This window comes from Barbus barbus (genome assembly GCF_936440315.1).
Source record: "Barbus barbus genome assembly, chromosome: 26".
Lineage (NCBI taxonomy): Eukaryota > Metazoa > Chordata > Actinopteri > Cypriniformes > Cyprinidae > Barbus > Barbus barbus.
The window spans coordinates 28,823,271-28,850,992 of record NC_136754.1 but is presented as its reverse complement, the minus strand read 5'-3'; the positions used below and the strand labels follow the sequence as shown (position 1 = coordinate 28,850,992).

At 36.8% G+C, this 27,722-nt stretch overlaps 1 protein-coding gene across 1 annotated transcript; it reads left to right on the top strand.

Moving 5' to 3' along the window:
• Window positions 1–116: 116 nt before the first annotated feature.
• On the top strand, window positions 117–27,693 carry LOC306846730 (uncharacterized protein; the record flags this gene model as incomplete). Its single annotated transcript, XM_079380313.1, has 4 exons — window positions 117–263; window positions 9,947–10,064; window positions 10,684–10,833; window positions 27,386–27,693. The coding sequence occupies 4 exons, from the start codon at window positions 117–119 to the stop codon at window positions 27,691–27,693; spliced, it is 723 nt and encodes a 240-aa protein (XP_079236439.1).
• Between the last annotated feature and the right edge of the window lie 29 nt (window positions 27,694–27,722).

Below are 27,722 nucleotides of genomic sequence, written 5' to 3'. Positions count from 1 at the left end.
AGAGCAGCATTCATGTAGGGGAGCTGGTGGCCGTTTCACACTGAACGTCCATAAATCACCTGCACCATTGTGGTCCTGCGCAGTTTTCCGGGCAGAAATAAGCAGCAGGGGGAGGGATGAGACGCGGGAGAAGAAGAGGGAAAATGGCGATGGAGGGGCCTAGGCATCAACCGCCTACCCTCGTCCCATTGCTGATGAGCGTGACGGCTGTGTTGATCTCTCACCACATCTTCAACGCCGCTGCACAGATACCAGACCCTGAGGTAAGAGCTGCTTAGATTTTACAGCTCCTAAACTGCTCCGTTGTTGGGACTCTCTTTGTATTGAACAGGCGAGCGTGAACCGCTTTTCATTTTTATGGCACTGAATGCATTGAAACAACGGCAGCGTTAAAAGCACATCCACATAGCACATAGAGTTTATGTTTATTTTTTTCGCTCAAATAGTCATAAAAGATCTTACCTGCAGTATCTTTCTGTAGGACAATGCTGCCGCTAGCAGAATTATTAGTTCTGGCTATTACTATTACTTACTATTAGAGACTTGGGTAACACTTTACTATTCTGTCATTAATGAACCACTACAGAGGAACAAATGAGTAACACAGCATTCTAGTAACTTCTATTAACTAACAACAGACCATGATTAATGAATTAGTAAGTAACAGCACTCAGTTGAATCTGGTAGTTCACTATCAGCTCATTACTAACCACTATTTTTTTCATACAGAGAACTATTATTAAAACGTGTGGTTTCATAATTAATGTGAATAATGCATTACACATAATTACTTCGGTTACACTATAGTTTAGGGACCAGTTCTAAGGTAGCACTTTATTTTACAGCCCTGTTCCGCGTCTGCATATGTACTTATTATAGCAATTACAATAACAGGGTAATAACTAGGTACTAACTCTGAACCTACCACTACACATAACCCTAACCTGGGTACCTTGTACTACCCTTGTACTACCTACTTTCTTGGGTAAAGTGTAAACCAATGTGTAACCAATTCTCACTATTAACTAGTTGCTTATTAGCATGCATATTACTGGCATATTGGTAGTACTTCTAAAGCACATATTAATGCCTTATTCTGCAGGACCATATTTTAGATCCCTTAAGCAAACCCCATACCTAAACTTAATAACTACCTTAGTAACTATTAATAAGCACCAAATTATTTTTGAGGCAAATATTGTTGTTAATTGTTAGTTAATAGTGAGAGTTGGACCTTAAACTAAAGTGTGACCATCCAGGGTTATTAAACATTTCTGTAAAAGGACTGATAAAATGTAATTATTTACAGATTAACCAAAACATAAGTCTGCTATACCTATTGATTATGAAAGTGGTTAAATGTTAAAGTAGTGGTTAAAATGTTCATTTATCCTGCATTAGTTATTGATTATATTCACCTTAATTATGAAACTGTATGTAGTTTCTTAATAGTTCAGTTTTTTTTTTATAGTAGTTACTAATTAGCTAATAGAGAGCTACTACATTCATCTAAGCGTTATTATTTACTCATTCGTTAATCATAGAATTTTAATATTACTCATTTCTTATTTTGTAGTTATTCATCAATGATGGAACAGTTCTAAAGTGTTACAGAGATTTGAACAAACCCCTAACTGTAAACATGAAATATAAAATGAAACAGTATTTTGACAATTTGACTGGATAAGATTTTTATTATTATTTTTTTTTTAGTCTAACATGAAATATAATTCTGCACAGTAAGGCCAGAAAGAAGGGTCAGTTTTGAGCTCATGTTCACATTTACCTTTGACCTCTAACTGGTCCTGGACTGACATGAATGATACAGCAAGTCATTATATTAGAATTACTGATTGATTGATTGATTGATTGATTGATTGATTGATTGATTGATTGATTGATTGATTGATTAATTGATTGCATTGCAGAAAATTAAACAATCACACAGACTTGCACTGAAGAAAAGACTCCAGCATTGGGACCATAATATTTTATTTTGACTTTAGCCACTCAGCCACAACCTACATGTAACAACAACAACCCAGATCTTTCTAGAAACCGCCTAGAATACCTAGCATTGTGACAGTGATCTCTGCATGGGTGAGATTCACTTACATTTTCTTGAAAATGTAAAATCTAGTTAGCCTTAGACCTAAGAATGTTAAAACCATTTTGCACTTTACATGTGATCTAATTCAAGGATTTAAGTTAAATAGTTCCACTTTTGTTTACTACTTTGCAGTGTCACATCTCTATTGCAGTGTGTGTTATAAATCAGGGACACATTCCAAATGCATAATACATGCATGTTTACATTGTTCCCTGATAATGTGATATTGTCAGTAGAGGAGAAGAGGAAGATCCACCAGCTGTCATTGTTAAATCATCGATGGTCGATTTAGACAATGAATGACTGTTTAAGTTTCATTGACTGCTTAAGGACATCCTCAAGTAGTGCATTACTGTTGCCACGTGAGAAACGGTCATCTTTGGAACCAATGTTAGCAGGAAACATTTACAGTAATGAAGACATTTTCACTTTATTCAAAGCTAAGGGTCATCATTTCTCACATTTTCAAAGTCAAGGGTCATCATTCGTGTTTTACAAAACGATAATCATTTGCAAATGAGATCTAAAATGTTATTTGACATTGTCAATGTTTGATTTTAAATGCACAACACTGTAACAATGTAACACAATGAGAGTTTTCCAAGATGTGAAGTTACATTTATTGAAAAATTCTAAAAAATGCTGAGTGAGGAAGCTGGGTTGATTTGACCCAGTTTGGGTTGATAATTGTTCATAATTAGTGACCCAGCGGTTCTGGGTTGGGAATGCGGTTGTAAAAGAGACGTGCTGATAGCACTTCACCTCTCCGTGTTCATGGCACTCCTGACAGGAGTGTGTCTGGTAAATAGAAGAAACTAATCGAAGTGAAGAGATGACTGGTGAGCGTGAACTAAAAAAAGATGGAATGGCTCTTGAGAGGAGTGATTGAAAAGCCTTTAATCCTGTCGATTCACTACAATACATGGTTTATTCCTGAATTTCAGTGTTTATTACAGGCTTTCGGTTTGTGTGTTTCTTGGCGGCACTCAAAGCCTGAGGCTTTGGCCATAGTAGGAGTATTTTCATTGGCGAAAGAAAAAATAAATCAAATAACTGGTCAGATTTGCTCTTAAATGTAAATTATTCAGTGTTTACTCAACAATGTTCTTTGAATAGCAGATTAAATTTGAACCTAAAAAGCATCTTAAAATTTAACTGTATGACTGTGATTTCCCATTCTTTTCTGTACTTTTACTTTAGTCATTCTGTGTGTTAAAGTCATTTTAATTTATAACCCATTTTGGGTTATTATTTTTTAAAAACATTTTAACCTAGCAGTACAATAATTTTTAAACCATAGTTGAAAAACTGAATGTTGGCTCAAACATTTAACTCAAACTAACTGGGTTAAAACAAGCTATGAAAATATAGACAAAAAGAGGGTAACGCATTATTTTCATGGTCCATTTTAGACATTCTATTACATTTAAGTAACTTTGCAACTACATGTCAACTAGCACTCATTAGAGTATTAGTAGAGTGTTGTGATAGGGTTAGTAGAATAAGTTCACATAAGTTCGGAGCATCAAAATAAAGTGTTAGTAGATATTAAGCAGAAAATCTAATAAGGACTGCTATTTGATATGGCGTTGCAATATTACTTAAAGTTAGTAGTCTAAAATGGACTATCAAAATAAAGTGGTACCAAAAAAGTATTTTAATAGTCTTTTAAATAGTTCAAATCGAAATGTTGAACTGCTTTTACAGTACCTTGACAAGGCCTCTTAAAATGGCACTTCTGGTGTGAGACAAAGTCTGAACAAATATCTGCCCATCTGACAAATATGTATAGACCAACAAATATAAAACAGTGCAGATGAACCACAAGGCATGCCTCTGTCAATACAGTCATGCAAATACAACATCAGTTGTTCTTGAAGGTGCTGGCAAGCGCTTAGGAGACGTTTACATTCATAACTGATAATACTACAGGGTTCTTCCTAGTTGACTTTGGCAGCAGGTGTCAGACGTCCCATTTTTCTACTCCCACTGCTAATTAAACACTCATTAAAGGGTCAATTTTCCAGGTGCCTCCAATTTTCTCTGCTGGTACAATGTTTAACTCCAACATGAAACAGCTTTAGGAACACAAATATGGTTTGGGTGCATTTTATGCTCCGGTGGAATCAGCAGGCAATTGAGTCAAATTGGAAAACAGGATGACGGTCATTCATATTTATAGACATCTATAAAGCACCATGACCATAGAGATTTGTTCTCGTCTGCAGGGAATCTGTGTATTGTAATAGACACAATTATATAAGTCATTTCATGTTAGATCATGTCATGCTAGAAGAACAAGTGCTAAACATGAGAAAATAACAAAGAATTCTCTGTTTTTATTGTCTTCATGCTATGCAATACACTATACATGAATATATGTGTAATTCATTTTACAGTGCACATGATGGATGTGCAGATGGTGTCTGATGTCTTTGGTTGCTGTTTGTCTATAGAGTTGTTAAGGATGATACATCAAATAAGAGTCAATTTTATCTATATAGGACAGAAGAGAAGGGACACGATGAAGTACATTACAAATAAATATATCAATATGTGATCTACTGCCAGCTGAACTCTCCAAACAGTCTGTGCCACTCACAATAGCGATTGCATCTCACGATTGATTGGCTGTCAGCAACATTGAATGACCCAATAAATCTTGTCAGTTTTTTTCTACCTTAATGCTGACATTTTACAATATTTTGCTTGTTTGTTTGTTTTCAAAAAACAGAAGGACTAAAGAGATATTTATTTGTTCACATAAAAGCACCAGTTAAGTGCATTTTTGGTGGCTTTTTTCACTTCACAAATAGCGACCCAAATTCATCATTTATGGCAAGTTTAGAGTAGATACAAAATTAAACTAAAATAAATAAATATTATGATAATATGGGTAAAATACTACAATGCTATACTTCTCTTGAACGCAGATGTAAAAAAATTTACAAATCTATTGAATAGTCTGATTTTGAACAACGTTTAAACATCATATGAAATAAATCATACAAAACAGATTACTAACTAACTAACTAACTAACAACATTTAATGTAAATTCATAGTCTATAACTATTGTAACATTCCTGCAATTAAAATACATGCATAGTTTACTGCGCAAGGGACTAAATTCTTTGTAAAAGAAAAACTGTGGAAACTTGATACTTGAACAGCCAGGTTGTTCTCTGCTTATTGTTCTTAGAAAAGTATATATCTTAGAAAAGTTACCACAGATTACCATCTGAGACTCATTACTAATCTAAGACTCATTGTTCATTTGTATAAGTAATTATTCATAATTTTTATATACATTTATAGAATATATTACTGTAAAATACCTTTGAGATGTTTCTCTTGTCTGGAACATATTTGGTTTTAGCTAAAAATATGTAATACTGAATAAAAATAAAGATTACTAAATCACAAATTTATATCAATCTAGAGGCCATGCAGCTCCGAAGAACAGAAAGGACTTGGTTAGTTATAGAGTGAGTAGTATGAGGCATATCTATCAGTGATATTTATTCTCAGCAGGAACGGGCTCAGTACAAATCCCTGAGGTGCTCTTCTCTGCTGATATTACACAGTGAGTGAAATAAAAAGGATTTCCCCTCATTCTCCGGTTGAGATATTGATCTTCTAATAAGACATATAAATCTATGCTCCGAGGCTTATTCTTTGTACATACGTACACATTGAACCCACCAAGAGTTTCTGCATCTATATTGTTAGCTTGCATGTGCAGTAAAGTGGAGAAACACAGGTGCCAAGCTATGAATATCTGAATGAGCTTTCAGCACACTGGCTATTGATGTGCCATAGCAGGCGACCATATGAAAATGTCAGGGTTTATTGAATAAGACTGAAACATCAATACTAATTCACTTTTAGCTGAAGGGACATCTGCTTTCTCCAGCCTCACTGGTGGAAATGTTACCCTTTATCTAGCAAAAATTACATGCTAATCAGCCGATACTAAATACTAATGGTATAATTATTAGTGATTTTTTGCTAAGGCAAGCATCACTATTGCTTTTGGTGACACACAGGTTTAGAGATTTGAACAAACCCTTTACCCCACTTTTTAAAATTGATTGTGCATCTTTTACATATAATAAGATTGTGCAGCTTGTTTAGGAAAAATATGCTATTACTTTTTTAAATGATCAGATTCTTTATATCAAGTTGAAAACTAGTTGAACATATGTCCAACTTTAACGCATACATGCATTAAACTCATGTTGGGTGATTTATACTAAATAGCATAGCTCAACTTGTATCGTCACAAAATGCAAACTACATTATCAGCTAGTTCTAATGTGCTAAATTAGACTATAAGACATTAAGATAACATTATAAATATCAACAATGAAACAATTTGTATTTACAGTACACAATGCAGACCAGAATATCATAGAGATGTAGGCGGGCTTTATTTATTTCATTCAGTAAGTAATCAGCCAGCAACCAACCAGGGCTGTATTTGCCAAAAGCATCATACACCTAAGTGCATCGTAGACCCATTGCCACCAATGGAGCTAAAATCAGCTTAGACTTAGGAAGCTTTTGGGAAACGCAGCCCTGAACACCACAGAGCACAACAGTCAGGTTCCAGAAGTAAAAATGCCATCCATTTTTTCTATAGGGAAATAGATTTTTAACAATAACTTGTAAACCTTTAAAGACAGACCTATACTGTGAGCTCTGAGGCTGTGAGTGCTTTAGTTGAAGCCATCAGTTTGCGTTATTTCAACTTATGTTTCAAAGGTAACACTTTAGTATAGGGACCAGTTCTCACTATTAACTAGTTGCTTATTAGCATGCCTATTATTAACATGTTGGCTGTTTATTAGTTCTTATAAAGCACATATTCTGCATGACCATATTCTACATCCTAATCCTACCCCATACCCAAGCTTAATAACTACCTTACTAACTATTAATAAGCAGCAAATTAGGAGTTTATTGAGGCAAAAGTCTGTTAATGGTTTGTTAATTGTGAGATTTGTACCTTAAAGGGAAAGTTCACCCAAAAATTATGTCATTAATTACTCTCTCTCATGTTGTTTATGTCGTTTAAACACATACGATGTTTGTACATCTTTGGAACACAAATTAGGATATTTTTGATGAAATCCAAGAGCTCTCTGTCCCTCCATAGACAGCAAGGGAACTGAAACATTGCCAGGCCCAGAAATGTAGTAAGGACTTCGATAAAATAGTCCAAAAATAGTCCACGTGACATCACTGGTTCAACCATAATTTTACAAAGCTGCGAGAATACTTTTTGTGCGCAAAGAAAACAAAAATAACAATATTATTCAACAATTCTTCCCCTCCAAATCACGTCTGGATTTGGAATGGAATGACCTGATGTGGAATGACATGATGGTGAGTAATTAATCAATTAATTTACATTTTTGGGTGAACTTTCCCTTTAAAATAAAGTGTGACCTATTGAAATAAATGTGTTTAACATAAGTATAGTGAAAAACTACATTACCCAAGATGCTGTAAAGAATAATTGACCAATCAGAGACCAACTGTGCCGAATGAGCACCTAACTCCGCCTACCATGTACAATATGATGCATCTTGAATGCTGTAATCAATTCGGTCTCCTTACACTCTCAAAACACATACATCTTTGAAAAGCTATGCATATTTTGAAATGAATTTAAAATATATAGTTCTAGATTTTTCTATATATAAAATCAACTTCAAATGGATAGTTTTATATTTCTCATTCGTTTTTAATTTGATTGTCTTTCGCAATGCTTCATTGTAGTTTTTTCCTTCATTAAAGCTGTTAAGTACACAATCTTGTACCTTTGTCTTTTTGTCAAATTTTCAAAATCTTTTTTTTTTTGTGCCTCAAATAAAAGTTAATTTTTTATTTTAAAAGAAAAAAATACTTCTGGAACCAGCAGGGCTGAAAAAGTGGGTAGGCAGTAATTCTCTCTATAGCATTGTGTGTGTCCTGTGCAAAGACTGGATACAATACAGGTGTCAGAACCTTCACAGTGTGCATCACTATATTCATGTTTTACTTTCCACCTTCACAAACTTAGATCTGTTTGTGGGTGCACTATACAGTACTTGTTATATGCATGTGTCAAAAGGGCATGTAACTCCTTGGCAGATTAAAGTACAGTCATGTTGGTACGTGACATCTCAACATACAAGAGCATCATCCAGTACCGACCATTATCCAAGCTGCCTTGAGGTGACAGACTGGAAGATATATTTTAAATCACGATGTGAAGACAAAGAGAGACAGTCATTGTATGACCAACCACATGAATTTTGATGTGGACAATGCAGTTCTCATAAAGACAATGCACTGCTTCCTTCAGTCAAAAGCTTTGTATCAAGGACCTCACAGATTTATTAGCAGTGCAATATGACCTTCAGGCCTGGGCACTAGGGACAAGTGAAATGAAGTCTGTCTGCATGTATACTGCAGGTATAATAGTTCAGGAGTGCAGAATCATCAACATGTCAACACTGACCCAATCCCTGAATCCAACCTTCCACCAGTGCTTTGTACTCTATGACATAAATACTGAATTATTTACACAAAAGTAACACATTTTCACCTTAAAGCTACTGTCACACATGAAGCCTGCAGGTCTCCTGAACTTGTCAAAGCTGGAGTTAAGTATTCAAAAGTTTGGAATCACTATGTAATGTGTTTTTGAAAGGATCTGATAGTCATAATGATCAGGGATGAGGGACATTTCAAATACTGTAAATGCACGTTTTTGTTTGCTGTTCTGCAATTTGCAGCAATGACAGCTGTGCAGACAGCAAGTTTATTGAAATATTCATGTGAAATATTTTTAAACCCCATCCTGCTTTTCAAGAAATGTAAGCATACTTTCAGTAAAGGCACAGTTCAGTAAGCAACACAACTATTTCAAATTTCCTAATAATAAGAGAGATTTCCTAGGCACTAAATTTACATAATGATTCTCAAGGATTATCTAACACAGCATTTTTTGCTGAAAAGGGGACTTTTGGATAATGGATATTCAATTTTACAATTTATAAAATACATAAATGCAATTAAAAGTTATTTCAAGTGATTAGTGTATTTTTAGAAAATCCAATGCTACATTTCTGAACAGAAGCATTAATCTTAATAATCATAAATCCCCATAATCTTTGGGATTTCAAACTTTTAAAAATTGTTAAAAAATAAAAATTGTTAGATTGAAACTTCAAGTTGCATATGTTTCAGTGCTCAGACTTTTTCTGACCAGCAGAAATCTTGACTGCTTTACAATAACATACATCCCATAAATCCTTGAGATATTCCCTCTGATCTCTTAATTGGTAAAGACAAATATTCCATGAAACCCCACAATTAAATGATTACACAAAAAATATAAACATAAAACTCAGAAAAATAGCATAAATATTTTTAATTTTTAAATTAAAAAATAAAATTGAAAAACACAGATTAAAAAAAGATTTTTTGTTTTTCCCTGAAGCTACACACAAAAAGGTTGCTACTGAAACATATCCAGACGCTTCAAAATGCATCTAGATGCTAGCTTGGAATCTCTCTCTTTTTATTTGTATTTTGCCACTTACTTCCACCTTCTCCATCTCTTTGTCTAAAAATGCACTGCAAGCAATTTACAGCCTCTCTGTTATGCCTCTCTTCTTTCCACTGTGATCACCATGCGAAAGTGGTAGTTTAAAATCTTACTGTGGTTCTTGATCACCGCTACTGTTGCCATTTCAGTGGTGCAATTACCTGGATATTGCAAGAGATGCAGGAAAAAAAAAAAAAAAAAAAAAAAACTTTTTTTTTTTCTTTTATCCCTGCAGCTTCTGCCAACAGACCCTCCAAAAAAGCCAGATCCAGTCACTTCAGAAACAGTGGTGTTTTGGGGCCTTCGATTATGGCAGGTTGTAGGCATTTTCTCCATGTTCATCCTAGCGATCAGTAAGTGTCTAAAAGAAAAATCCATCATTTACTATAACTATTTGTTCACTCTATCCAACATGCTTGGAACACAAAATGTATATTTAGCCACTCTTTTCAATATAATAAAAAGTGAAAACTGGGGCTGTCAAGCTCCAAAGTGGCAAAAGAGCACTTTAACTTCAGAGGACTTGGGATATAGCACACAATTTTATAGACTATGTTGTAAAACTTTAATGAAACCTATGCAGTATCGTTTCTGAAGCTCAAAAACTCCATTCTCCATTCGCTGTAACTGCATGGAAAAGAGCAACCAGAATATTGTTCAAAATCCCTCTTTTGTGTTTCACAGAAGGAAATAGTTTACATGTTATTTTTAATGATGACATGAGTGTGAATAAATGATGACAGAATTTTCATTTGTGGGTGACCTCTTTAAAATGGCAAGAGTTCAGAATTCACTTGAATAGATGTCAAAATAAACACTTAATTATTTTCACGTAGTGAATCACATTAAGCAATTTAATGAAATTCTCCCAGAGCAAAATATCAATTACAGAACAAAGAGATATGAGATGCTGCCTGTTGTGAAGGACAACTCTCTTTCAAATATTTCACAGCTTTCTTCCTCATTTCACAGTAATAACACTGTGCTGCATCTTCAAATGCCGAATTCCACGAACGAAAAAAGAGATAGAGGCTCGGCACGCACAAAGACTAGCCGCGAAAACGTATGCCAACACACTGGAGACGGTGCCTGCCCTCAACGAACTCACAGAGATGCCGGGAGGTAAGTGCTAAACAGACTACTCTCAGATAATAGAAATCTGGTTATGTTATTGTCTGATTTGTGATCAACGTCTTTGTTTTGGTCTGTTATTTTGGTCCTTTAAGTTCACATTATCCCATTGTGTAAAATTTGCAGTACATTAAACTATTTATTTTACATAAATTAATTAATACAGACATGCAGTACACTGCTGTGAATAGGTATAATAACCTATACAGACAAATTAATATTGAAAAAAAAATAAATAAAGATATGTTGAGACTATTTTAAGCTAGTTTTTTAATAGTAATTTTAATAGTAATATGATCTAATGGTTTATTACTTTTGACCAATAGGTGGCGCTGTTGTTGATGTGGTGTGGTCAGTGTGAGGTGATGATGACACATTAAGTTTGGTGTAAATGTGTCAAAGCTTTGCAGAGATACAGCCTTAGATGTACTGTGGCATCATGCCATCAAATTCGTTGGCGTGGTAAATGAAAACTGTTTTGTCTATCGACATGAAATCCATTCTTTTTTTGTAGCATGGTCTGAAGATGATCTAGTTTGATTTTCGTAAAAATTGGAGCAACGGTCTAGGAGGATTTAAAAAAAAATTGTAAAAAAAAAAATAGACAGGCAGACAGGCAGTTCTGCTGATTATGGTATAATTGGTATCAATGTTTTCGACATGATCCAAACAATCTATCAAGATGACAATAGGCTAAACTAATCAAAAGCAATTAGCGTTTTTTAAAATTGTATTATAATTCTTTACCACAAGGTGGCACTTCCCCCAAATGTTTTGAGTACCTTCAGCTTCAGGTGCCGAATAGACATACCAACTTTCGCCACAATGCATTTGTAAAATATAGCATTTTACAACAAAATTCAAAATAGCTGATGCCCAAAATGGCCGACTTGGGGATACTGGGTATGGTTGGACTCTGTATGCTGCACTAAATCTAAAAGGACCAGTTTTGATTTTTGGCCAAACTGTTCAGAAGTTTTAATCAAAAATGTCAGTTTTTCCATATCTCCCTACCACTAGGTGGTGCTGTGCCGAAACTGTGCAGGTAGCCTCAGGTCATGATTATTATAACCATAGACATATATAGATTCCCCATTCAACCGCTCCAAGCACGTAGATGCGGCCGCCATCTTGGAAAGCTAAACTTGACGTCATTCACCATACTGTAGGTTCGCACAGAACCATTGAGCCGTTGTGTGCAGGATTGTGGCATCTTTCGAATATTCAGTGATGGTGAATGACGTCAAGTTGACCTTTACAATATGGCAGACGGCTTACGTATAGCGTCCCATAGAAACAGTCGCTAATGAGGCATCTACGTATATATATATATATATCTATGATTATGACACCCATCAAGGTCTGAATACGCTAAGACGATGAGGAGATATAGCCTCATGTCCATTTTGCATGAAAATCAGACAAAAGCTTAGTAGGAGGCTAGTAGAAAGTTTTTCATGATGAAAATAACCTTCAGTGCTTTGGGAAAATTTGCCATTGAAACATTTCATTCAGCAAAAAAAAGTACTGCCTGGTATTGTCACTTTGGTTTCAAATCTATTCTTTCAGCTGATGTGTCTGATGTTATCTGTCTTTTTCCAGAGCTATTACTCTTTCCCTTTGTTTATCTGTATTCTTTTCCTTCTTTTCACATCTCTTGTGTGTTTGCTCAGCTCTTGCGGAAGCGTCAGCTCTGCAGACAGTCTCTGAGCAGGTACAGGCTCGTGGTAGTGGACAGCTTCCTGTGGTCAGGGAAGAAGATGAACTCCTCAATCCAGTCACTTAGAGCGATGCGCTCGAGCTCTGCTGTTCTTTCTGCCTGCCTGTCCTCAGCCTGCACTCCTGGATGCCTTAGTGTAGAAAAAACTATCAAGACTATTTATGATGAAACTGGTGAAATATGCTGCTTGCAGTGTCTTTGCCTGCGATTAGAATCTGTTGTTAGTAGGTAGAAGTGTAAGATGCAAGTGTAAATGTAAGCGAATCCTTACAAAATTCAGCCTTAGGTGCATCTATATTAAGTATAAAGTAATTAATGAGTAAAAAGCACATATCTTTACATTTTCCTTCTCTGCGTCTGTCTTTTAAAGTCAACCTGGAATCAGAATTGATCCCATTTACTTTCCTAACACATATTGCTGGTCTTATTGTGCATGATTCATTGATGTTTCAGTTTTACAAAGAAAAACTGTAAAGAAAAACCTTGATGTGCCAGACCCATAAACTGGACCACTCTCACTCAACTAAGATGTTAAAGGCTCACTTAGTCTGACTCTGAAGAAAACAATCAGGGATCATGAGCAAAATGAACTTTGTTGGTCATATATATATATGGCCAGTTTTGGGAAAGCTTGGCACATTCAAGTCATATGCAGAGTTCTGTAATGAAACTCTAGATGGCGTAAACCTCAATCTGACGTAACGACATCATCATCACATGGAGTAGCTGATTGGTTCTTTTTGTATCAACAGCCAATGAACTTGCTGCTCAACGTTCAATTTCTTGGCTAGTGCTTGCTTTAGCAGTTGCAGCGCGCTTCAGAAACCCTCCACCTTCCCCAGCCCCACCTGTATAGATCTGCTACAGGGTGATTCATGTATGTTTTAAATGGAGGTTATTTCTTATATGTAATATGTGCGGCAGCAGTATTTCTTACATGCTCACAGCATCATGTTGTGGATCTACTGGCAGAAGCAAGTCAGCGTAGCAGATCTATTTAGCTAAGATCAAATACATTAACATTGTCTTTACCATGCCATACCCTCAGAGAGTTGTCATGATAGGATTTATGTTCAAAGCAGCTTTATAGTAGTAAACAGGAAATAAAATAACATTGTCGATGCTGCAACGTAACGCAATTATGAACCTATTTCAGTTGTAAAGCAGCTCTACAGAAGAAAATAGTTTTGTTGTTGCACACACAGAACAGGCTGATTGTTTTCTGGTGGCACATTTTAATTGTTGTCTCTGCACTGAAATCTGCAAAATTAACAACATACAACCTGAATTATACAGCAGATCACAGATACAGCAGACTCTTGACATTCTCTATACAGCCACTAAGTGCAGCATAAGAACATAATAGCCTTACTTCAAGGATAACCTACTTATTGAAACAAATAAGGTTTCTTTGACAGATAAACTCATGAATTCTCTTGACATTAAGAAAGTGAAAATTTGAGGTATTATTGAGGTACATTCTGCAGACTGAAACCATGTAAGAATATAAGAGTTAGTCTTGCTTGTATCACTTGGCAGCTTTGTAACAGCACATACTATCTGAGTAAATAATATTAACATGTGACAGTCTTGTATTTCAGCATAAATCACACTATCAATCACAGTTTTAAGCTGCACTATATTTTGAATGACACTTGTCACACAAGTCAGTGTTAATGATGGCACATAAGTCAATGATAATGTCTCTTTTTCTGAAAATGCCGTTTGATGAATTGTCTATAAAACAAGCACATATTGTTTTCTGGACACAAAAATGGGTTGTGAATTCTGTTTCATGTTGACTTAATCCTGTGGGTCACAATTTATTTTAAGGTCCAATTCTCACTATTAACTCACTATTAACTTCACTACCGGGAAGTCGTGGCCTAATGGTTAGAGAGTCAGACTCGTAATCCAAAGGTTGTGGGTTCGAGTCTCGGGCCGGCAGGGATTGTAGGTGGGGGGAGTGAATGTCCAGCGCTCTCTCCACCCTCAATACCACGACTGAGCAAGGCACCGAACCCCCAACTGCTCCCCGGGCGCCGCAGCATAAATGGCAGCCCACTGCTCTGGGTGTATGTTCACGGTGTGTGTGTGCACTTTGGATGGGTTAAATGCAGAGCACAAATTCCGAGTATGGGTCACTATACTTGGCAGTATGTCACTTCATTAACTATGACTTTTGCCTCCATAAACGGTCCCACTTTATATTAAGTGGCCTTAACGACTATGTACTTACATTTAAATTAATCATTTGATACAATGCACTTATTGTGTACATACATGCTTTTACATGGTACTTATATTTTAAAAATACCTGCATGTAATTACATCTGTAATTAATTTCTGTAATTACATTTATAATTACACTGTTGACCCACCCCTTACACCCCCTTAAACCTACCATACCACCAAACCCATCCCTAACCTTACCCGTATCCCACCTCAATAGCAGCAAAAGTGTTTTGCAATACAATATGATCACAATAAGTACATTGTACTTATTTGTTTATGTAAACACATAGTTGTTAAGGCCACTTAATATAAAGTGGGACCGAATGTACAATATGGTCATGCAGAATATGTGCTCTATGAATACGAATAAACAGCAAAGGTGCTAGTAATATGAATGTTAATAAGAAACTTGTTGATAGTGAGAATTGGTCCCTAAACTTAACTGTTACTATTCTGTGTGTCTGTCTCTGCCTTTTTCTCCTGAATAAACAATTAACCTCTATCTTTCTGACAAAGTTGGTTTATTGAATGTATTGATGTCTCCTATTTAATAAAAAAAAAAAAAAACAGTAGTTATGAATAGTTATGAATATCAATATGTGCAGTGACTGAACCAGCAATGACGATCATTCGTGAATTAAAGGGGACCTATTATGCAAAAATCACTTTTATAAGCAGTTTGAACACAGTTGTGAAAACAACCAGCCTATAATGTTAAAAATCCACCAACTAATTTTTTAATAAAACCAATAAATCATGAACAGTCTCTCCAAAATAGCTGTTTCAGATTCAGATTCTTTGTGACGCTGTCTGCCCTATTAGCATAAACACAGCCCTGAGTGAGAAGCTGTGGTCTGCCATTACTGGAGATATATACAATATCAGCGCCAAAGAGGCTTTACAAGTGTTGTGTTTTGGGATGCACTACTAAACATAGGAGTCTCCATAATCCCCCACCCCCATCTGAGCCGAGGACACTGTGGTTAAATTTCATTTTCGAAGGAAATGTCCCGGAAAAAATCTGTAAAGTCCCCTAAATGTTTATGAATCAATACCAACACTTTGTGCATGAATGTCAGCTCCAGACAAAGTAAGTATCATGCATTTGTTTTCCAAATTGAAAACATCCCTTCTGAAAGAGCTTCTTGGCACTCTGTAAGGCCTATTGCTAAAGCTATCATTCTCTGCCTGTTTTCACTGATGCTGCCTTCGAGTGCTGCCAGAATGATCGTGAATAGGAATGTAGTTAAAAGTTGCATATGAAAGCAATGCGAGTTGATCGCTTGAAGTTGTGGAGCTCATAATCAGAAGTGGGACTTATAAAGTTTGTGATAGCATGAGACTAGCTATGTTGTAATTTTTATCCCGCTGTGCTCCCCATCTGTGTAATTCATAAATGCGAATTTATTATGCACAGTATAATCAGATGACAGACTTTGAAACAGAGTATGTTTTCTGTAAACATAACAGGCTTGTATTAATAGTGGAATGTTTATTTGCAAAGGCTAGCACTGCTAATGCGAGCTGGAGCTCTTGAAGCTCTCCGCCCTCTTATCCGGGAGCAACAGCTCATTCGCATTTAAAGCAACATACTCAAAACAGCGCGTTTTGGCTCATACCATAAAAGTGGACATTTTGTAAAAAGCTGTGAAAATTTATCTGTGGGGTATATTGAGTTAAAACTTCACATATATGCTCTGGGGAAATCAGAGACTTATTTTACATCTTGTAAAAAGGGGCATAATAGGTCCCCTTTAATCATTCTTGTAAGTCGGTTCTTTCTTTCCAGTGAATTGGCCAAACGGATTGCAAAGCAGTTTGAATTGATTCACCTTAGTTTGGACCGCTCTCTCACTGAAACATCCGAGGTGGTTCAGTCAGTAAAACTAATAGTGAAACAGAACTGGATGAAGTGGATATTCACCTATTACAAACTATACTGCTGTGCATGTGAATAAGTGATTTTGTGACCTTTCTTTTCAGTTGTTTTTTCCAATGTGAACATGCACTAGATGTACGTCTTTGACCATTTTGTTGCTTTTTGCCATTTCTGAGTGGATGGATATTTTTGATTCAGACACCAGAAACATTCTTTACACAACTGTGCATATGTGAATTCTTGGCCAAAGCAATGCAACAAATTGCATTTCCTTAGTACACAAAGTACTACTTAACATGCTACCATGGCTAGCTATAAACTTGTCACAAGTTTAATAAACCTCATCCTGCTTATTCAACTTCTCTGCCATGAGACAATGTTAATGCTCACTACAGCATCCCTTGCAACATTGTTGAGATTGCAACATGTACTAGTCATATACAAAAATGAACTTGTACTGCTAGTTCTAAGGGCCAAAATCCTACGTATATTTGCTAAACAAATTTTTTTTTGTTTTTTAAGATACTAAACTACAGACTTGGAAAGCAACAAAACTTCAAATGAGATCTGTAACACCTGGAGATAAAAATAAACCCCCCGCTCAAACATTGCACACAATTTTTGCATTGGCCCACTGTGGCACTGTCACATTATGGATCGTCTGTCAAAACGAAGAATATTTGTAGCCTCATTATTTCAATAGGATCATGGTTGATAAAGCATTCTTTGACATACTGTAAGCAGACGAGAATTTTTAACAGCTCAATGGGTCTCTGAAAACTGCAATTTGCATGAGATGGAACTCAGCATTGACGTTCCATCTGCGCACATGAATGAGGTGTGGAGAACTGTACGCACACACAGTGCCAAGGATAACATAGTATGTTTGAAACAAACAAACCCACTGAGGCTCGCACTTACCCACATGAACCCTGATTTAATTATATTCATCATTAGAGCTAAAGACATTCTAATAGGACTCTCCCAGATACCACGGAGACCATTTAGCACAGGAAGAGCCCCTCGTCAGGCGCTGTACGAATGCCTGTTCCTTATGTTCATGGATGGAATGCATCACACACTTGTGGCTTGGTTCTGTGGACACGTGCATTTTTCACAGGCAGCTATGCAAATAATGTCAGTGGGTTTCCACTGCGGCTACATCTGGATTAATTAGGTCACCCATAAAAAAATGTGATTTGAATATCATTCAGAGAGGAGCGTCCTGATTGTGCGGTTTTCGATCAGAGTATGTCTTAGTGTTTATAAAGCACAAGGGTATGTATGTGATCAAAACCTCCATTTACACTCTTCACAGTTGTTTGTTTGTAGAAAAAACATTAGACACATATTTACTGTTAACTAAGAGTCCTTCAATAAACTCCTAATTTGTTGCTTACTGATAGTAAGTAAAGTAGTTATTTTTAGATAATGTAGAGTTAAATGATTTAAAATATGGTCATGCAGAATAAGGCATTAATATGTGCTTTATAAGTACTAATAAACAGCCAATGTGCTAGTAATACGCATGCTAATAAGCACCTAGTTAATAGTGAATAGTTTTCCCTAATCTAAAGTGTTTTCAAAGATACTATGAATTTCAGCGGCAATTTTCACGAAACATCACGAAAAAAGCCACTCTTTATTATTATTATTATTATTATTATTATATAATCATTACATCATCTTAAAAAAAAATCTGGAATGTGTTCAAATAACCTGAGGCTGCTTCATAACTGTGTAGTTTTTTTAATTCAACACTGTTGGATTGGGCTTGTGTTTTCATTTAGAATGAAAAAACAAAAAATTATCAAATAGTTCAGTGGTATAAATGTTTATTTTAGTTGCTTTGTCTCACTTGTCAGGCTTGTTCTTGGTATCTAAGCAGTAAATTGTTGTCACAAAACTGCATTAATATCAGTTTGAAAACTTCTAAGCTTGCAGAAGTGTTCGCAAAAGTATTTCATTATCCATGTTTACCGTCCACGCTTTTAATGAATTACCCAGAGCATGACCGGGTTCAGGCCCAGAACCGCTGGAACAACTGAGCAGCAGAGACAAAGAGTCATCTCAGTAATTCTCCAAGACCGGCCTCACTCGCACTCCTTACTAACACTGACATTCAATCTCTGAACCTTTCAGCTCGGAGGCCAAATCATTAACCTCACGGATGTCTGCCCCACGCAGGTTAGACGTTATTTCATAATAAATTGAAGATATAGGAGCCATGGAATCCAGGTTGTGCAAAAACTGTAGGTGCATGAAAATGTGTTTAGAGTAAGGGTGTATGAATCATTATTATATTGTTGGACCCCTGCACTTTTTTAATGTTTTCTCAAATCATGTATATGCCCCTTGTTAAGTAAAGTATAAAAGACTGTACTAAATTGTGAATGTTCAGCAGTACTTGCAGCAAAGTGAGTGCATCCCCTTTAGCCTTGAATATTTGTTGAATATGGCGAGGCTTTGAGTACCTTCCTATTTTAGAAACAGTTTTAACCATTTTTTATAGCACCTTATACGTTCCCTACTTCTGCTAGAAAATACAGTTCTTTATTTGGGAACTAAGCGCATTTTAAGACATGTGGATTGTTTGCTTTGCTCCAAACAAGGGTGCTGCACACGTCCTGAAAAGCAAGGCCAAAACATTTTGATCGCCATCTGGTGGGTGGCTGCAGTTTAGGTCATAAATCCTACCCTCTCCATGTAAACGAATGCGATGTAAGCCAAACTAAAAAATCGAATCGAATTATAATAATGTTGCATTTTAAAATAAAATTTTCCCAAAGAGGGATTCCATTTTAGTTAGCTTTTATCACACTGATGTATGTTCAAGTGTTCTTAATTCAAATATTTTTTTTATTTTAATTTGTAATTTGATGCTATAGACCTTATGTAGCTCTGCCACTTTTTAGCACTCGCAGTGCTCGTTGTCTTCTGTATTCCGTTTGTATTTCCACAGCATGAAGGTAAGGTCGTATGAATTTATGAACTTACCGTTCGTTTTAAAATCTTCCCAGTCTGGTGAAATTTGTTATGATATCCAATTTAAACGTTATAATGAACATGATAACGTTCGTTAACTCTACAGTAAGTAAATCCACTTCACCAGCTAATTACTCTTCAACAGTGATGCTATAGAGTGTGTCAATAAAAACAGAGCTTGGGATTGGGTCTGCGGGAGTTTGGGCGGGACTTTGATACCACGGCTCCACCTCACGATCACTACTGCGCAAACTCCAAATGACATCATTTTCACAAGATGACAGCAGCCGTACCGAGAGAATTTGGCTTCACTTTTCTATAGTGGATGAAAGTGGAGATGTGTCGTCCATCTTTTTTACAATCTATGGTTCCAAAATTACATTAAAATAAAGTTACATTTTATTTTTCAGTTCACTTTCACAAGGCAACATTTCAAAGTGGACTGACACATACTGTATATACAGTAATGCACATTCTCACTCGAATTGATTAATTAATTACATATGAAAACTAGGTGATTTCGGAGAGGCTAGCAATAGCAAGCTAGCTTTGAAAGCATACGATCCATCCCTCCCTGCAAATCACTCTCCAAAGCCACGCCTCCTCCAAAACACATGATCGTGCATCAGAGGCTAACCAGTGACACGATGAGAGATGGCGTCAACGCTGTCAGATTACCTCATGTCTCATTCACTGATGAGAAAACATTACAGTACACAGTGTATAATATTACAATAATAATGCCTTCCATTCTCGCTTGGTCTGCAATAGTGTAGTCTCGCATAGCTAGATCTTCAAACTGACAGCAGAAGGTCTTTGACATATTTTAAAGACTCTGTCCTACAAACTTTAAATATTTCACATACTTTTGAAACGCCAGCATTTAGTTGATCCTGATAAGCACTCATCGTCACAGTTGTAAACACAACGACTTTCTTCTTTTTTGAGGGGGTTTGGCATCACGGCATCTTTGTTTCCAGGCGGAACGTGACACACACGTCTCCCGGAAATCCTATTTAATTCAACCAATCCGATTTCGGCCGAGGGATTGTCATGAGCCGGGTTTGATTCCAGTTTTCTTTTCCTTTCTATTTCTTGCTCTGCCTCCTAGACTGAGCTGTTTGCATTCACAAGCAGCGCTTGCACTGATTGGAACGGCACCTGTTTCCGTTTGATGCTGATTTGTTCCTCTGTTTCTCTCTGTGGGTTAGCAGACTTCTTTGTCAGATTAGTGGCAGCCAGTGGTCTGTTTGCCTCCGGGCGCAGCCCTCCGGACTGTATTGCCTTCTGTGGAAGTTGCCGCTTGCCACTCCGGTCAGGACCTCACTCCCTCTCATACAAATCAAGTCTGCTTCTATGTTCCAGTTTTCTGCTGAATTATTTTCCAGTTCTGTGAATGCCTGATCCGGCTAGCGAACAACAGACTGCCTTTGTTCGTTTTGTGGACAATAAATTCTCTGTTTGACTTGCCTTTGCCTCTGGGTCCCTTTGTGTTGTGACAGGGATATGATTCGATGAACATGTTATGGTCCTGTGCCTTCCACAGACTATATAAATACATATAAATACATTTAGACCACTTAATTTTAATTGCTATTGGGATGGGAAGAGTCTTTCAAACAGCATAACAAAAAATGTTTGCCTTTAATTATATCTAACAATGCACCAGTTTTGGAGTAGAGCAATGACATTTTTAGGGCTGCAGTGATTCGTCGATGTCATCGATTACGTCGATTATGAAAATATGTCGATTAGCATGGAATGCGTCGACGAGTCGGAACTTTAGCCACATCCTTTGTGCGAGCCTGCAGTTATCCATACTTAAGACAGTTTTTCTGCCATGTTTAACACAGAACAAGACTCTAGAGCAGAAGGTAAAGGCTAGTATGGCAATATCACTTCATAGAGTTGTGTTCATAGAGCTTTATTATTATACGACAGTCAGAACCGCATATATATAGCCGAACTGACACCTTTACATTGTCAGGATCAGAGCCGGTGCCAGCCTAGCACTAAAGAGGGGGCGAACACATGAATGCATATAATACTCCCAGCTAGAAAATACATATAGCTGTGGTACGTTCCTTAAGTTTTAACACGCCATAAACAAACATCTCGGTGCTACAACCACAAAAACTGCAGCTAGTGAACAACGTACAGAGCTCTGAACAATCTTACTATAGATACAAAAAACAAAAAACAAAAAAACGCCTAGATCTACATATTAGAAAACTAATCATGACAGGCTTCATACATAGGTCTTAGATCATCAGATGTGTATATAGGCCTACACCCTTTCAGAAGTTTTACTGCGAATGTGGACACGTTACTACAACAACACCACCAAAAGCAATTTATGTCTGCTTAACCCTACATGTTACTTTAATGGAATATTAAAACAACCTGACAACACTGACAACTGCGACTAATCATCAAACCTTTTTAAACATGAGCAAAATATTTAATCATACCTTTAGCCTCAGTAGAGCTGCAATCTTCGAAGTGAGTGAAACCTCCTCAGCAGGAATTTTTCATTCTTTCCATTCTTCTCTGAATTTTCTACTAAGGTCATTTTCGATTGCCAGCTTGATCAGGTGTGCTTTTCGTCTATGAAACATGCTGCATCTGTGCTCAGAAAATACATTCTTTAATGTTGAGAAAGAGTTCTCGCACATAGAAGTCGAGGCCCCAAATGTTAGTGCTTGTTTTAGGGCAGTCAGAACCCCTGGCTTGGAAAACGCTGGAGTAATTTGAAAGAAGTTTGACCAAAGTAATTTTCTCATCCTGGCCTGTGGAAAATGTTTGCCAAAACTGACGTGCAACAGTGAACTGAGACTCTATAATTTCGGTGTTCGTTAAATCCAGTAGTGGTTTCACTTTTCCCTCATCCAAAAAGTACTCACTTCCAGGGTCAAGTGCATCCAAAGCTGTAATGTAATTGCTATTACGTTCGCTGAAACGCACAGACATTTCTCCGAGAATGGAGTCAATAATGTTAAAAAACAGCTGCTTGCACTCCTGTTCAATGTTCGCTTCACGCTGGCCAACACTTTCATTCACAATGTAGTCTTGCAGAGACTTGCTGGCCTGTCGCTGCCATTTCGGAGGGGTAGGATCCGCATCATCTGCACTCATGCATTCAGCCCACAGTTTCACAAACTCTGCATCGTAGACTTTCAATGCAAGAAGGAGCGCTGCGAATAAGCCGAACTGCTGTCATTAGATCTGTTTGTTCAGCTTGCAGCATCCCATTCGGTGGATCCATCAGGTCCAAAACTTTGTACATCACACAGGAAAGAAATTTAAAAGTTGGTTCTGTCATGGCCTTGTGAAGTTCGACAGCTTCAAGTTTTACATCAGCTCCTTTTACTTTAGTTTCAATTTCATTCAGAAAATCCACAATTGTGTCATGCAATTTCAGCACCACGGACACCATATCAAGTTGGCCAGTCCATCGTTGATCCAGCAGCCTAAACTTAAACTTCTCTCCCTCTCAGAAATTTGTAAAGCGCATTGCAAACGTCAAAAAAATCTCCAAAAGCGCTCTCAGATGAAACGGCATGCACTGATGATTAAAACAATGGATGTACGGCACTCTGTTTAATTTGTTTTGAATATGTTTCAGCATACCTTCTTCTCTTCCAGACATGACGCTGGCCCCGTATAAAACACTGACTTAGCGTGTAATCAAATAGAGACAGAAATAGTCCACTGCCCGCTTGGCCTCTGTCATCAACGGAATAAACTGCACCCCTCAGTGGCAGTTAGTTTGAGACCAGGAATTCAATAATGTCTATAATTTCAGACACATAAAGGCGGTTTCGAGAAACTGATCTGAATGAACTAAGGTTGAAATCTCCTTTCCTGTGGAACATCCCATGCAATTGCTGCTCTTTCCAAATAGCCATGCATGCCAGATGCTCTTTACTGTTAGTGTGTCTGTAAAATCCCTTCACTTTATCTGTCGCGTGCTTCCAATTGCTAAAACCAGTACTTGTAAACGCAGAGTCACTCCCACCAAATTTCCGACAGGGGAAACAAAGCGACCAATCAAAACTCAACCTTGCCTAACAGACTGTCCTTAACTAAAATATAGCTATTTTAGCTTATTATTGACTCTAGGAAGACAATATTGGCAAATGTGATTTTTAAATGGCACATTGTATCATTAAAATCCCTTTTAACATTAATGGTGATCTGAGGGGCTGGGATAGTGTGCGCCAAACACGCTCTCTGCACTCGCTAACAAAGCATTTAAAGTCATTGTTAGTTGTTTAACTGTGTGTTGGATTGGACAAGCCTCGACTGGGCTCCTTTATTAAAAACGAGCTGTTAACTGTGATCAAACTTCCCGGTGTTATGACGCCGTTTTTGATTTTGTCGCTCTAGTGTCCTGAATTTATGAGAAAGCATTTGAATAAAATATTAAGATTAATAGCAGAAGTTACTGTTATTATTTATTGATAGTTTAACTAAAGAATTCATCAACTGATAAGAAAATAATAAATAGATTGTTTGAAAAATAATCGATAGATTAGTCGACAATACAAATAATCGTTAGCTGCAGCCCTAGACATTTTAAGATGACTTCAGTTTTCAGCTGTGATGATGAGTAAAGTACTCAGTACACAGAATTAGACACTGATGCTTTTTACCTCTTATGATACAACTCGGTTAATTTGGTTGGATTGCTTTCTCACCACAAGTGAACCACATAGTTTTTTAATTATGCCTATATCACCTCGTTCATGCCTGTTTTTTTCTGTGGATCCTATCGTGATTGTCGTGTCCATATATGCAGAAACAAACTGAAGTAAGGAAGAAAACAACATGTTCTGAAACAAACGCTCCAAACAAGCCAGGTGTGAAAATGACTGGCTGTTCACTTTGAAACAGAACTTGGTTTGCAAGAAAAATTTGTAGCGTGAAAACTGAACCTGAGACTATCTGTCTGTCTGTCTCTCTGAGATCAGCTGCAGTGGAGCTGGCGAGATTTGCATGACTCGTGTCCTCACTTGTTCAGTAACCTGCTAAACATTTAAGCTGACATCATTAATTCACTGGAACACATGTAGAGGATGATAGCGGTGATGATTTATCTTGCACATGGGTGTGAGTGAGCACGGAGTGTAATCAGAGAGGCAAATTAATTTGCTCGTAATCAGCTGTCTAATCAACTGAGACCATCTGTGAGCAGCAGTATCCGTCTACATGCAATGCACATGAAATGAAGTGTCATTCATATTACACATTCTCTCTACTGCACACATAGCAAAAACTTATTTGATAACGCAAGATTAACACATTTTACTGAGTAAAACCTTCAAACTTCAAGCTTTTAAAAAATATTTTAAACTTTCAGACAAGGCTTTGTCAAGCTATATCAAAGTTTGTCTTTACTCATAGTTGTAAGATTAATATTAATGTAAGCCAAGCACACACTAAGGTCATTTTTACAGCCTTGTGTTACACTAAATTATATATTTTTTTTTTTCTTCAGTGAAGTTACTCAGCTTATGTACTGTATTTGTAAAATTGTGTTTCAGAGTTTAAATAAATAATAATAAAAAAGTGTTTGGTCTCAGTAATAAAACCTGCTGTGTGTTTCATTTGTCAATATTTATAAAGCAGGCATTTTTGAGAAGATGAAGCTCTGGTCTGTAATGACATGTTTTCCACTCATTGCTATAAGAAACAGAACAGCTGTTAGTTGATTGCAGTGGTTTAATGCTGACTCTCACAGACAATATCATCCACACTGACATACAGCAGCTGAAAGGCTCAGAGAAAACCGCTCTGTTATTCTTTAGGACTGAAAAGATGTCCTCAGGAGTACAACATCTATTGTTTTGTTTTGTAATAAATAATACAGTGCTTTTTCTACCACTGCCATTTCATTTTAGACATTTTAGTTAGCATTTTAAACAATTTAGCCAGGACACAATGTTACAGTAAGAATTTCATGAAAATGGCAGTGACATAAAAAAGTCATGATCTTCTCCTCACAAGAAATATGTGATGCAAGTAACACTGTGTACACTGTATGTAATATTTTCCATGCCTTTCACTGCTCTTTCATGCTCAGATATGGTTTATTTTATATAAGACATGAACTGTGGGATTTATTGTTTTGTTCTGGAGGACTGTTGCGCTAATAGCTGCTGAATGAATGGAAAATCTGTGTCAACTGCAAATTACAGAGTTTTCATATGCGATGACACTGCATTTCTACACCTTTGTGACAGACAGAATGGACACGTTAAAAGCAAATGTGAGCTTTCAAATTAAATTGCTGCTGCTGCTCTGTGTTTGGAAATATACACACATTTTTCCACCTGAAGAAATGCTTTGAAGCCAACATGTTTAAATGAGATGCTTATTGATGCTTATGTATTTTAGTCATTTGTTGAGTTTGTTAGTTCAGCTCAAGTTTTGGGTCGCACATCCTTTTACTGTCTGACATGTGGATTCTATCATGTTTGGTCCAATTATAAAAGCATGCTATTAAACATTACAAAAATATTATTCTTTTGAAAGGAGCATGTGTGTCTCACAGAGCTTGTACACATTGTAGTATCAATCATCTGGTAAGAATGGCCCCTCGGAGCAGGAATGCGCTGGGATTGTGTGCATAGGGTGAACGTGCGGGAGGGAAAATATTACAGTTGGAACATTTTCCCATAAAAATGTTTGATGGAATTCAGAGCAGCTGCAGAACGATTGAGACAATCTCAAATCTCTGTCAAGGCTTTGTTCAAATCTGAAAACACCCTACCTGAATCGTCACACTTTTGTAGATCAATTTTAGCATATAGATAGTATAAAAGGTTGAAGAAAGCTGATTGTATGTTTGTGAAAATGCTGTAAGTGCTGTAAAATCGTCCTTTTGTTGCCTGCGTATTTCTGATTAGGACAGAAACACAATCTATTTGTCTTCAGTTCTGCTCTCAGCCGGCTGATCAATCTGAAACCAATTAACTGTCTGCTCCATTTGGAGATCTTTCTTAACATCTCTACCAGTGTTTCTCCAGACTGCTCAATGTGTTGTGGAGAGCACGTTAAAAGAAAGATGTGTAGTAAAAGATATTTTTAGTTGGTAACACTTTATTTTAAGGTGTCCTTGTTACACGTTACATGTACTTACTATTATCATAACAATTAATTATGCATAATTACATGCAATCAACCCTAAACCATACACTAATCCTAACCCTAACCATATAGTAATGTTGTTAATTAATATTACTCAGTACTTAAATGTATAATTACACTGTAACAAGGACACCTAAAATGCTGGGCTGTGGAATTTTCATTGCTGGATGCATATATATGTATTACAAAACAGACATACTAAAATGTGACTGGCATCCAGGAGCGTAACATTGCTTCACACACAAATAATGTAAGATCTTTACATTGTAGGGCAATTCTCACCTTTAACTAACTATTAGCTATGACTTTTGCCTCACTGAACTCCTAATTTGCTGCTTTTTAGTAGTTCGTATATGGGGTGGGTTAAGGCATAGTCATGCAAAATAAGGCATTAATTTGGGCTTCATAAGTAGGCCTACTTATAAACAGCCAATATGCTGGGAATATGCATGCGAATAAGCAACTACTTTGAATAGTGAGAATTGGTCCTTAAACTAAAGTGTTATATTTCATGAAATATATCAGTACTGTTGACAGAATCCTGATCTTTCTTTCTTTCTTCTTTGGTTTAGCGGCTAAGCCTGAGGAGAAGGAGGAGGTGCCAACCGTTGCAGGCAAGGTTGATGCAGAGAAGGGAAAGAAGAAAGAAAAAGAAGGCAAAAAGGAAGGCAAGGGTGCAAAAGAAGGAAAAGAAGGGAAGGGAGAAGAGAAGGATGAAACCACAAAGAAGAAAGGGGAAAAGGGGGAAAAAGGAACATCAAAGAAAGAGGCATCGGATGGAGGGAAAGGTAAAAAGGGAGGTGGAGAGAAAGGAGGAGAGAAAGGAGAAGACAAAGGAGGTGGAGCCAAGGGCACTGCCAAGAAGCCTGCAAAGAAGTGAACATTATTCACCTTAATGGTCTGTGCTAA